Source organism: Littorina saxatilis, linkage group LG14 (genome assembly GCF_037325665.1).
Source record: "Littorina saxatilis isolate snail1 linkage group LG14, US_GU_Lsax_2.0, whole genome shotgun sequence".
Lineage (NCBI taxonomy): Eukaryota > Metazoa > Mollusca > Gastropoda > Littorinimorpha > Littorinidae > Littorina > Littorina saxatilis.
The window spans coordinates 14,935,648-14,947,283 of record NC_090258.1 but is presented as its reverse complement, the minus strand read 5'-3'; the positions used below and the strand labels follow the sequence as shown (position 1 = coordinate 14,947,283).

Here is an 11,636-nt window from a genome sequence, read left to right as displayed (position 1 = left end):
TAGCGCTTTGCGAGCAGGCTTCTACTGCGCATGCTCAGCCTGAATCCATTCAGCTAGCGTTTCACACGCGCGCTTTCTCGCGCGCTCCTGATATCTCGATTAGGTGTGCAGGAGCAAACATCCGTCAAAATTAAACGACACGACTGCAAGACATAATTCAACATGCAGGATTAACATCTAAATGCACCAAGAAACTAGAAGTCTCTGATGAAGGTGAGAACAAAGTTAGTAGTGCGATAACTGATCCGTGATCGTGTTCGCTGTTTGTGGGCGTGGCAATGTTTGTGCGTACAGCGATCGGTCCCACGCTAAAGCTGAGCACGTGGTGCTGAACATTGGACTAGTACAGACTGTGTAGTAGTAGACATGGGTGTGTCTGCGCGTTTGTCAACCAAATGGAATAGTTTGGACGAAGACTGTGGAAAACATTTTGATCCTAATCAGAAGATCAACTGCATGACTGACTGACGTTCACATATATATATATGGTAACACTATCAGTGCAAAATCAGAGTAAACGTATACTTATGTGAGTCTGTGTCCACAACATTTACACTGTTGTAAAAGGGTACACACAAAGCGCGAACGCACAAGAGCACACTATGCAGAAGATTGTACTGTGCAGTGTTACATCTCTCTCCCCCCGCCCACCTCACAGGCCGACACTGACAGACATGATCTAACGTGAATATGTCTAACACGGAATGCGTGGTTTTATTGAAATCCTTGGCTTTTACACATGTACACATACACAAAAGATGGATAAAGAAGTTAAACAAAGAGCTGTGTGTTTTGTAGCTGTGCTAACATACAATGTGTGTGTTGTGCAGGTCCGTTTTACTTGTCCCACTTCGATCTGTATAACATTATAACTCAGGGAGTGATCGATATGGTAAGCCAGCTCTTTTGTTGATTTTTCCTCTACCCTCAAGCTAGTGTCCGGTTCAGTGATTTTTGGAGCAGAGGAAACCAACTGTGCAGCCGAGAGCATAACAGCCGTGCCTATAGTACCACAGGCCCATGAAACTGATATTGATAAGTTGTGGTTATCACTTCCTATATATATATATATCTCCTCAAAAGTTTTGGTGATGAATATGGAATATGTTTATTAATGATGATCCAAATTTTCGCCCCCACGGGAAGCTTCTTCAGCGTGATAGAATGATGAAGCTGAAACAGGATGTAAGGCGGAATTCAGTAATGCTAAATATGGTTACTAATGCCGTAATGGTACCGAACAACCGGGCGGGGACGTAGCTCAGTCGGTAGCGCGCTGGATTTGTATCCAGTTGGCCGCTGTCAGCGTGAGTTCGTCCCCACGTTCGGCGAGAGATTTATTTCTCAGAGTCAACTTTGTGTGCAGACTCTCCTCGGTGTCCGAACACCCCCGTGTGTACACGCAAGCACAAGACAAAGTGCGCACGAAAAAGATCCTGTAATCCATGTCAGAGTTCGGTGGGTTATAGAAACACGAAAATACCCAGCATGCTTCCTCCGAAAAGGGCGTATGGCTGCCTAAATGGCGGGGTAAAAAACGGTCATACACGTGAAATTCCACTCGTGCAAAAAACACGAGTGTATGTGGGAGTTTCAGCCCACGAACGAAGAAGAAGAAGAAGAAGTACAGAACAACCGTTCTGATCAAACAAAATGATTTACAAGTTTCTTACTAAACACACGGACACTAAAAAAGTCAAAAATCGATTCCCACGAAGCTGACTCTCTATCTCATAAACACGTATATGATTATAAACAAAGTTTTTAGGTAAAAAAAATACCAAAAACTCACGATGATATGATTGTGCCACCAAGAGCATGGTGTGACGTAATACAACGACAGCATGTTTTAAATGAAGAAGACGTCATAACATTCCAAGAATGTTTGACGACATACATTATTTTGTTAAAAAAAATGAAGTTTTCACAAAGACACACACTCACACTTATTAATATCAGTTTCATGTGCCTGTGGTACTATAAATGGCTGTCTGCACAGTTGGTTTTCTCTGCTCCAAAAATCACTGAACCGGGACATATATAACACAAAATCAAGGAAAAGAAACTTTGTGCCATTTTTATCCTCTTGTGACAGTGAACACCACTCACTAATCAGCTTTTGTGCTTTTCTTGCACGTACAGCTGAACTGCACAAGAAAAATGTCTCAGCTAACTCTGGCTTTACGTGGATTGTAAGTGCGCTGATGCGGTAAAATTCACAATACACCTTCCTCAGACATCGGTCTTGATATACTGGCTGCCAAAAATAACACAACTTTTGTTAATCCAGAAACAAATTATGTATTGGTAAAATAAATAATAGTTTTCGCGTTTCTTTTGGACGTCAGTATATAATATATACAATCAAAGTTGTGAAAGAAACAACTGAAAGTGAGCAGAGACTTGCTTCTATATCATTATATGCCTCTCTATACTGCAGTCTGACATTAAATACGGCCACAAAACCCCCAGTTATTTTCCTCTCATTATGAATGCTGTGTATCAGTGATTTCCACAGATGGGCGCAGTGGCGTGGTGGTAAGACATCGGCCTCCTAATCGGGAGGTCATGAGTTCAAATCCTGGTCGCTGCCGCCTGGTGGGTTAAGAGTGGAGATTTTTCCGATCTCCCAGGTCAACTTATATGCAGTCCTTCTAGTGACTTAAACCCCTTCGTGTGTACAGTAGAACCCCTCACAACAGGGGCGGACCTAGGGGGGGGTTCCTGGGTGCCCGGAACCCCCCCCCCCTCCCCCATCCGTTTTTTTTTATTTATTTTTTTTTTAGTAAAAAAATAAAGCGCTTGTGCTTTCCTTCCTTCCAAATGCAACATGCTTGAAACTGACGAGAAACTCAAAGGCTAACCCCCCTCCGAATTATTTTTGAAATGATTAGTTATATTGAAATAGTAGTTCATATAAAATAGCACATTGCCTTCTCAAAGTCAAAGGTGCACATATTTGTACACGCATATTTACTGAATACATACCTTGCAGGGCCGGACTAGGCGAAGAGGAGGGGGGGGGTTGCCAGTGGTGGCCCAGGGGGATGTCCCCCCTGGCGGCAGGGGCGGATCAGTTCATTTTATGACTGGGTTTTTTCAAAAGTATATTGTGAAGATATGGGTGTGAAGGCGCGAAGCGCCGAGCCGACGGCGCAAAGCGCCTAGCTTGCTAGGGGGGTCCGGGGGCATGCCCCCCCGGAAAATTTTGAAAAAAAGGATGCAAAATGGTGCAATCTGGTGCATTCTGAGGATGAACATTACCAGTTTCAGGCAGCAGATTTTGTCACTGATTAATACCCCAAAAATGGAAACTCAATGTAAAATAAAGAAATGCATACCTCATTCAATATTTTTATTTTTTGGCTGGGGGGGGGGGGGTCCGGAAACCCTAGAACCCACCCACCCCCCCTCGTTGTGGGGGTCAGGGGGCGAAGCCCCCTGAAGCTGACGGGTAGGTCATATTCTGAGATAGGAAAATGGTCGCTCCTTGCATGAAACGGCATAAAATAAGCAATAATAAAAAAAAAATTAAATAAGTAAGGTACATGTTTAGGCTAGGGGGGGGGGGGGTTGCGCAACCCCCATAACCCCCCCCCCGGTAGTCCGGCCCTGCCTTGTTATCTTCCAGGAGAGGCCTCCGATTGACCTAAAAAATAAAATTCCTTCAGCATCTGGGGGGCTTCAACCCCCAGACCCCCCACCAGGGCTTTGCCCCTGGACCCCACCGGGGCCTGAGCGGCCCCTGGACCCCTGCTCCAATTTGGAACCCCCCCCTTATTCACAACTAGGTCCGCCCCTGCACAACGACCCCCCTCTCTAAGGACTACCCCGCCACAACGACCCTTTTTTTTTTAACCGATGTGTTTCCTTATATAGTTGTCACCAGTGTAGCGACCACCCCGCTCTAACGTCTAAGGACCGACCTAACAGCTTGTGTAACGACTTTGTCAGACAAAGCCAAGACTCAGTTATAACCGTCTTGCGTAAGCAAAGGCACTAATTAACCGCTGAGAGGTGTGATGGTTGGGTGGGCTGAGTAAACATCACAAACCAATCATCGAGAAAACAAACTCACGTGACCAACACACACCGTTCAATTCAGTCAGAATAGACAGTCTTTGGACAGAAGAGCAGTGGAGATCGACATGGCGTCTACAAAGAAAAGAAAATATTTAACTCTCGAGAATCGAGTGAATGTTGTGAACAGACACAAAAAGGGAGAAACTGCCATCGCGATTGCAAAAAGTCTTGATGTTGGAAAATCGCAAATTCAAAGAATTATCCAACTCCAAGAAAACATTCTGAAAAAGGTGGGGAAGTGGTGACAAGGCAGTGAACGCACTCACCATGCACTGACATCATACAAAAGCAGCCACACAAACACAGCACAGAGGCAGAGGCAGGTGTGCAGATGCTTTGTGAGAATAAGCGTTGAAAACCAGTTTGAATAAAAAACCAGCAGATAGAGCCGCATGTCATAATCATTCTTCTTGTCTGGCTTTATTGACTGCATGCCGATCTTGTGGCAGTGACTTTTCACTCTTCAGTCGGACTGTACACAAACCGCTCTCACTCTCCCTCACTGACTACCCTAAGCGCTGACAACTGATGTTTGGAAGAGTACACCTCTCTATTTCTCTCCAATGCTCTTCCTGCTGACTTCAGTGACACCGGACACCCCACTGAGTTTAGCCAGCTACCCCCACCCCTCTCTCTCTCTCTCTCTCTCTCCCCCCAGCCATGTACTGTTTGGTGCTGTGGCCAGAGAGGTGTCACCGGCTAATTGAGGCCAGCTGCACTGTTCACTCAGAGCAAAACTAGTTGACTGTGTCTAACTTTTGACAAAGCAACACAACTGAAGGGTTCACAGATTAGGTAACCGACTCACTGGTCAAGGCTGCAGGGAAACAAGAGTATCTTTTCAATGAAAGAGGTTACACACAGATACGCGATGCTGAGAACGGTGGCCGATTTTTCACTCTCTTTCTCGGAGGGCCTTCATCATTGCAGGGACTGCTGTAAAGAAATGCTTGCTCAGAAACTAACTCTTTTTGCATTGAAACATGCACCAGAACTGGTGGACACCATCGACAATGTCAAACATGAAATCGAAGCAGTTTGCTTGAGGAAACGGTCGTCAGCAACTCAAACTTCTCTGTTTTCTTTTTTTAAGAAAATCTGAGGTGACTTTCTTTGTGGCCCCGCCCCCTCCCTCTGTCAGGACCCCCCTCCATAAGGACCGATTTTTGTCAACATTTTCAAGGTCGCTAGAGAGGGGTTCTACTGTACGACGCAAGCACAAAACCAAGTGCGCACGGAAAAGATCCTGTAATCCATGTCAGAGTTCGGTGGGTTATAGAAACACGAAAAATACCCAGCATGCCTCCCCCGAAATCGGCGTATGCTGCCTGAATGGCGGGGTAAAAATGGTCATACATGTACATGTATGTAAAAATCCACTCGTGGTAAAAACATGAGTGAACGTGGGAGTTTCAGCCCATGAATGAAGAAGAAGAATGCTGTGTATCAGTGATTTCCACCACTCCTCATATTGGCAGTAAGATGAACTCATGGAGGAAAAAACGCAATTGTGGTACATACAGTATATTTCCGTTGCCACGATAGCCAACACTGGCCGGCTCCTGCAACATACCTATACCAGATCCAGATATATACAAATATCAGTCCCTACATTGTAGGTGGCCCGTCATGATTGTCCATGTTGGTGACAATATTAAACAATGGAATTACAGAAAGTATCCTGTAATTTTGGAGGTGTCCTTCTGAAGGGCCTCACTTCGCAGGTACCACTGTGAACATAATACTGTGGTTAAAAAAAAAAAAGCAGGACTTCTATGATGATTGTATCATCATCATCATCATCATCTTCATCTGTGAACCGGCACGGTTGGCCTAGTGGTAAGGTGTCCGCCCCGTGACCGGGAGGTCGTGGATTCGAAACCCGGCCGGGTCATACCTAAGACTTTAAAATTGGCAATCTAGTGGCTGCTCCGCCTGGCGTCTGGCATTATGGGGTTAGTGCTAGGACTGGTTGGTCCGGTGTCAGAATAATGTGACTGGGTGAGACATGAAGCCTGTGCTGCGACTTCTGTCTTGTGTGTGGCGCACGTTAAATGTCAAAGCAGCACCGCCCTGATATCACCCTTCGTGGTCGGCTGGGCGTTAAGCAAACAAACAAACAAAAAATCATCATCTGTAACGTGTGTATATTGGTGTTTGCATTTTAATTTTTACTTCAGAAGTGTTTTAGAATAGTGATAGTGTTGGTCTGTGTGGGAGTGTGTTAATCCCAGGACAGATTGTAAGAAAAGGCCCAACCTTAAAATAATCTTGATCCTTGTAAAATAAAGTTCACTTCACTTCACTTCAGTTCTTTTTGTCCATAAACTTAGAATCATTTTAGAGGCATTCCATTCCAATGGCATGATTCTATTCAACAATAAAAGCAAAAGTACTTATATTGTTAGACAACACATGTGTCCATATTTTTTCCTGATTGAACTCTATTTATGTCTTTCAGAAGAATAGGAACAAGATAATAATGCAATTGTACTCACCATAAACACGGACAATATAAACGTTGAATACATTTCGTCGTTTATTGTCTGTGTTTCTGGTGAGTACATTTTCATTGTTATTTTTTCTTTCAAAAGTTCAATTTACACTCGAGTATATGGAAGTTTAAGTTTCATCTGCAGGATAAATCCTGACCTCAAATCTCATTTTTATGAATGTCGAATCTTACGTTTTTTTCTTGCAGAAATTGTGATTGCTGCACAGAAAAACATTAGCCATTAGCTCAATGATGGCAGAAAAATCAGAGGTCAAAGTTGTCATCGCCCCTGGCAATGGAGCAGGAGACGTCAGGAGATGCAACTGGTATGGATGGCTAGAGGAGAAACTGACCAAAGCAGGTGTGTGTGTTTGTGTTTGTGTGTGCAGTATCACTATAGATGAGTGACTGTCTCATTGCCAAGCTATACATGTACCTTTTGTGTTTAATTCACCCGGATGAATACAAATCTTGTGATTCGCTGATGACAGGGCATGTTGTGTTTTTTAATTTTATACTTTTTTTTATGTTGGTCAAATTAAAATGTTCTGTGCAGTTTTTCGTACACACTATGTTCCAGTCAAATTAAAAAATTCTGTGCAGTTTCTATGACACACTATGTATCAGTCAAATTAAAAAAATTCTGTGCGGTTTTTAGGACACACTATGTATCAGGCCAAAAAAAAAAAAAGGTCTGTTTACGGTAACATAGGGTGAAAAAATAGGGTCGGTAGGTCGGCTTTTTTTTCCCTTTTTTTTCCCCCCCTCCCCTCTCTATGATGTTTCACAGTACATTTCTTCTCATCAATCCCTGTTTTTGCCCAACATAACTATAAACAGTACTTTGAGCTTACCTCCCTTCTGTCGTCTGCTGTTTGAGCGCAAACAGCTCTATTTTGGATGCGTTTTTTTTTCTTTTTTCAGACGATCCAAAAAAAAGATTAGGGTCGGGCCTAAAAACTAGGGTCGGTCGGGTTACCGTAAACAGACCTATTTTTGAGTCACTTGAGAAAAAGTGACTCTATGTAATCGGTCAGTGTTAGTCTGTCCGGCCGGCCGGCCGTAGACACCACCTTAACGTTGGACTTTTCTCGGAAACTATCAAAGCGATCGGGCTCATATTTTGTTTAGTCGTGACCTCCAATGACCTCTACACTTTAACGATGGTTTCGTTGACCTTTGACCTTTTTCAAGGTCACAGGTCAGCGTCAAAGGAAAAATTAGACATTTTATATCTTTGACAAAGTTCATCGGATGTGATTGAAACTTTGTAGGATTATTCTTTACATCAAAGTATTTACATCTGTAGCCTTTTACGAACGTTATCAGAAAAACAAGGGAGATAACTAGCCTTTTCTGTTCGGCAACACACAACTTAACGTTGGGCTTTTCTCGGAAACTATAAAAGTGACCGGGCTCAAATTTTATGTGAACGTGACTCATTGTGTTGTGAATAGCAATTTCTTCCTGTCCATCTGATGCCTCATATAATATTCAGAACTGCGAAAGTGACTCGATCGAGCGTTTGCTCTTCTTGTTTTTTTTGGCCTTACTATTAGTCAAATAAAAAGTTTCTGTGCAGATTTTAGTAAACACTTGACTATTATAGTTATCTTACAGGTGTGAAATGCATTCTAAGAGATTTTCCGGATCCCATCAAGGCGCGTGAATCAGTCTGGCTTCCCTTCATGCAGGATGAGTTGTCATGTGACCACAACACCATCATTGTTGGACACAGTTCGGGCGCAGAAGCTGCCATGCGATATGCTGAAACACACAAGGTTCTGTATGTGTGTGTGTGTGTGTGTATGGAAAGCCCTTTGTCTCATAACCTATACACGTGCACTAAATAATTAACGCACAGAGTATTTAACGAACAAGTATTTAGTGCACATGTACAGGTTATGAGACAAACGGCTTTCCATATGTGTGTGTGTGTATAATATATATATGCATCTGTGTGTGTTTGTTTGTGTGTGTTTGTTTGTGTTTTGTCTACTTTTACACTCTATATGGGGTTTGTATTCTTGCAACCCTTTGCAAGATAGATAAACTTTGGATTAAGCCCTGTGGAAGGTTCATCATCACGGTGGATGTATCTCAGAATGTTTCATTACTTTTATGTAAGTGTATGATGTTACTTACACATGACTAAAGTTTTGGAGAATGCAGTTACATTTCCTTGTTTGATTTGTTGTGTTACATTGAATTTTATTATTTTCTTTGGCAATTTTTTTCTATTTTTTCCCCATTAGAGATCAGATGATAAAGCTTTTGCTTTTACAGTGGTGCCTGCAATGAGAGGCCCCTCCCATGAAAGGACACCTTCTGATGTCCCAGTGTCTATTTTCTAAACCAAAATACAGTGGAACCCCCCTTTTAAGACCCCCAATTTAAGACTCACTTCCTTTTAAGACCATCTTTTCTCTCACTTTCTGTTCATAGACTTTGTGAATGTACCCCTATTTTAAGACTCCCTCCTTTTTGACTAAATGTTTTAACGTAGAGGGGGGAATCGAGACGAGGGTGTGGTGTGTGTGTGTGTGTGTGTGTGTGTGTATATGTGCGTGTGTAGAGCGATTCAGAGTAAACTACTGGACCGATCTTTATGAAATTTGACATGAGAGTTCCTGGGAATGATATCCCCGGATGTTTTTTTCGATAAATGTCTTTGATGACGTCATATCCGGCTTTTTTGTAAAAGTTGAGGCGGCACTGTCACACCCTCATTTTTCAATCAAATTGATTGAAATTTTGGCCAAGCAATCTTCGACGAAGGCCGGAGTTTGGTATTGCATTTCAGCTTGGTGGCTTAAAAATTAATTAATGACTTTGGTCATTAAAAATCTGAAAATTGTAAAATAAAATTTTTTTTTTATAAAACGATCCAAATTTACGTTCATCTTATTCTTTATCATGTTCTGATTCAAAAAACATATAAATATGTTATATTCGGATTAAAAACAAGCTCTGAAAATTAAAAATAATGATCAAAATTTAAATTTCCGAAATCGATTTAAAAAAATTTTCATCTTATTCCTTGTCGGTTCCTGATTCCAAAAACATATAGATATGATATGTTAGGATTAAAAACACGCTCAGAAACTTAAAACCAAGAGAGGTACAGTAAAGCGTGCTATGAAGCACAGCGCAACCGCTACCGCGCCAAACAGGCTCGTCACTTTCACTGCCTTTTGCACTAGCGGCGGACTACGTTCAGTTTCATTCTGTGAGTTCCACAGCTTGACTAAATGTAGTAATTTCGCCTTACGCGACTTGTTAAGACCTGATTTCTCAGATTATTGGAGGTCTTAAAAGGGAGGTTCCACTGTATACCTGCCATGGCAGACCACCTGCAATGGAGGGACACTTTTTGTAAGTCCCAATGGTGTCCACTCATCGCAGGGACCACTATACTGTCATTTTGCTGCTTTAAAACTCTGTTAAAAAACAGCAAATAAAAAAAAAATTCTTTATTTGCAGGTTAAAGGCATAATTCTTGTCTCAGCCTGTGTTACTGACCTAGGGGAAGAGAGTGAACGTATCAGCGGGTATTACAACAGGCCCTGGCAGTGGGAGGCCATCAAAAACAACACGGAATTCATCGCACAGTTCGGATCCACTGATGATCCCTTTATTTCCTGGGAGGAACATCAGCAAGTGGCCGATGGACTGCAGCCCAAGCTGTTCAAGTTTGACGACCGAGGTCACTTCATGAATACCGTCTTTCCGGAGCTGCTTTCTTTTGTGACATCAGTGGCGACAAAGTGATGATGGGACTGTGATTGTGAAGGACATGTCTTGTTTGTTTAATTTAAATTTTTTTTAATTTTTTTTAATTTTTTTTAGAAAACCCTTTGAAAATAGATTTGACAAAAGAGGGCCCTTCATGGTTTGTTTTTTGTTTGTTTGTTTGCTTAACGCCCAGCCGACCACGAAGAGCCATATCAGGGCGGTGCTGCTTTGACATATAACGTGCGCCACACACAAGACAGAAGTCGCAGCACAGGCTTCATGTCTCACCCAGTCACATTATTCTGACACCGGACCAACCAGTCCTAGCACAAACCCCATAATGCCAGACGCCAGGCGGAGCAGCCACTAGATTGCCAATTTTAAAGTCTTAGGTATGACCCGGCCGGGGTTCGAACCCACGACCTCCCGATCACGGGGCGGACGCCTTACCACTAGGCCAACCGTGCCGGTCCCTTCATGGATGAATACAGTGGTTTGATAGCTGCTACAATGGAACCCCCTAATTTAAGACTGTCTCCCTTTTAAAACCCTGTTCTTTCAGACTTTCTGTTCATAATTAACCTCTGTAATGTTACCCCCATTTTAAGACCTAAGTTGCTCAGATTTTTGGAGGACGTTAAAGGAATGTTCCACTGTATTATTTGAGTCTTCAGTAATGTCACAGTGAATGGACTGTGATGTTAGGGACATGTTGGTTTGTTCTTGTCACACCACAGAACAAGGTGGGTTTTTTCTTCTCTCAAACAGGTTGTAGGCTACTTCTGTCTTCACGAAACCCTTTGAAAATATATTTGATGATTGAGGACACTTCCTGGATACTGTGTTTCTAGAGGGACTATCATTTATGACCTCTTTAGTGTCAAAATATTTGGAGTGGGATGCTGAACAGAGAAATATGCACTTTTTTCTTTGAATTCTCGCTGTGCAATGATATAGTTGAAATAGTTCTGGTCAGAGACACTGTCTTTTTCTTTTTCATTTAAGAATGCTTTTGTTGGAAGAGATGCAGATTCTTCTTGTGTTGTGCTGTAAAAATGATTTTGTTCTGGAACCATATGGGCGAGCAGTCTTTCTTGTGTGCTGAATGAATGTATGCGCATGAACACACACAAACACACACACACACAGTTTCAATAATTCAGCTGGTTTTCATTTTCATTTTATGCTGTATTCAATTTGATTCAAATTAACACACAGTTCACCAACTTCCATAATGCAAAGCAGTCTTTCTCTGTAATTGTAAATCATTTCTATGTATCAAATGAAGATGAAGGAAAATGGTGTTAATGTTATACTCATTGTA

The 11,636-nt window shown here is 42.3% G+C and overlaps 1 protein-coding gene across 2 annotated transcripts; it reads left to right on the top strand.

The window, feature by feature from the left end:
• The first annotated feature begins 67 nt into the window (after nt 1–67).
• On the top strand, nt 68–11,389 carry LOC138947227 (serine hydrolase RBBP9-like). 2 transcript variants are annotated; one of them, XM_070318666.1, is made up of 5 exons: nt 86–213; nt 831–892; nt 6,785–6,938; nt 8,198–8,358; nt 10,061–11,389. In XM_070318666.1, exons 3-5 carry the CDS (start codon nt 6,827–6,829, stop codon nt 10,346–10,348), a joined length of 561 nt encoding a protein of 186 aa, XP_070174767.1. In that variant the 5' UTR covers nt 86–213; nt 831–892; nt 6,785–6,826; the 3' UTR covers nt 10,349–11,389. The 2 variants fall into 2 exon arrangements, with proteins under 2 accessions (XP_070174768.1, XP_070174767.1); XM_070318667.1 differs by lacking the exon at nt 831–892 and having other exon boundaries at nt 68–213.
• Nucleotides 11,390–11,636: the final 247 nt, after the last annotated feature.

Bases quoted from the DNA above. Each gene is read 5' to 3' on its own strand.
- LOC138947227 (XM_070318667.1), top strand. From the start codon at position 6,827: ATGATGGCAGAAAAATCAGAGGTCAAAGTTGTCATCGCCCCTGGCAAT. The intron at 6,939-8,197 runs GTGTGTGTGTTT...GTTATCTTACAG, and splicing joins GGAGAAACTGACCAAAGCAG to GTGTGAAATGCATTCTAAGA. The intron at 8,359-10,060 runs GTTCTGTATGTG...CTTTATTTGCAG, and splicing joins GATATGCTGAAACACACAAG to GTTAAAGGCATAATTCTTGT.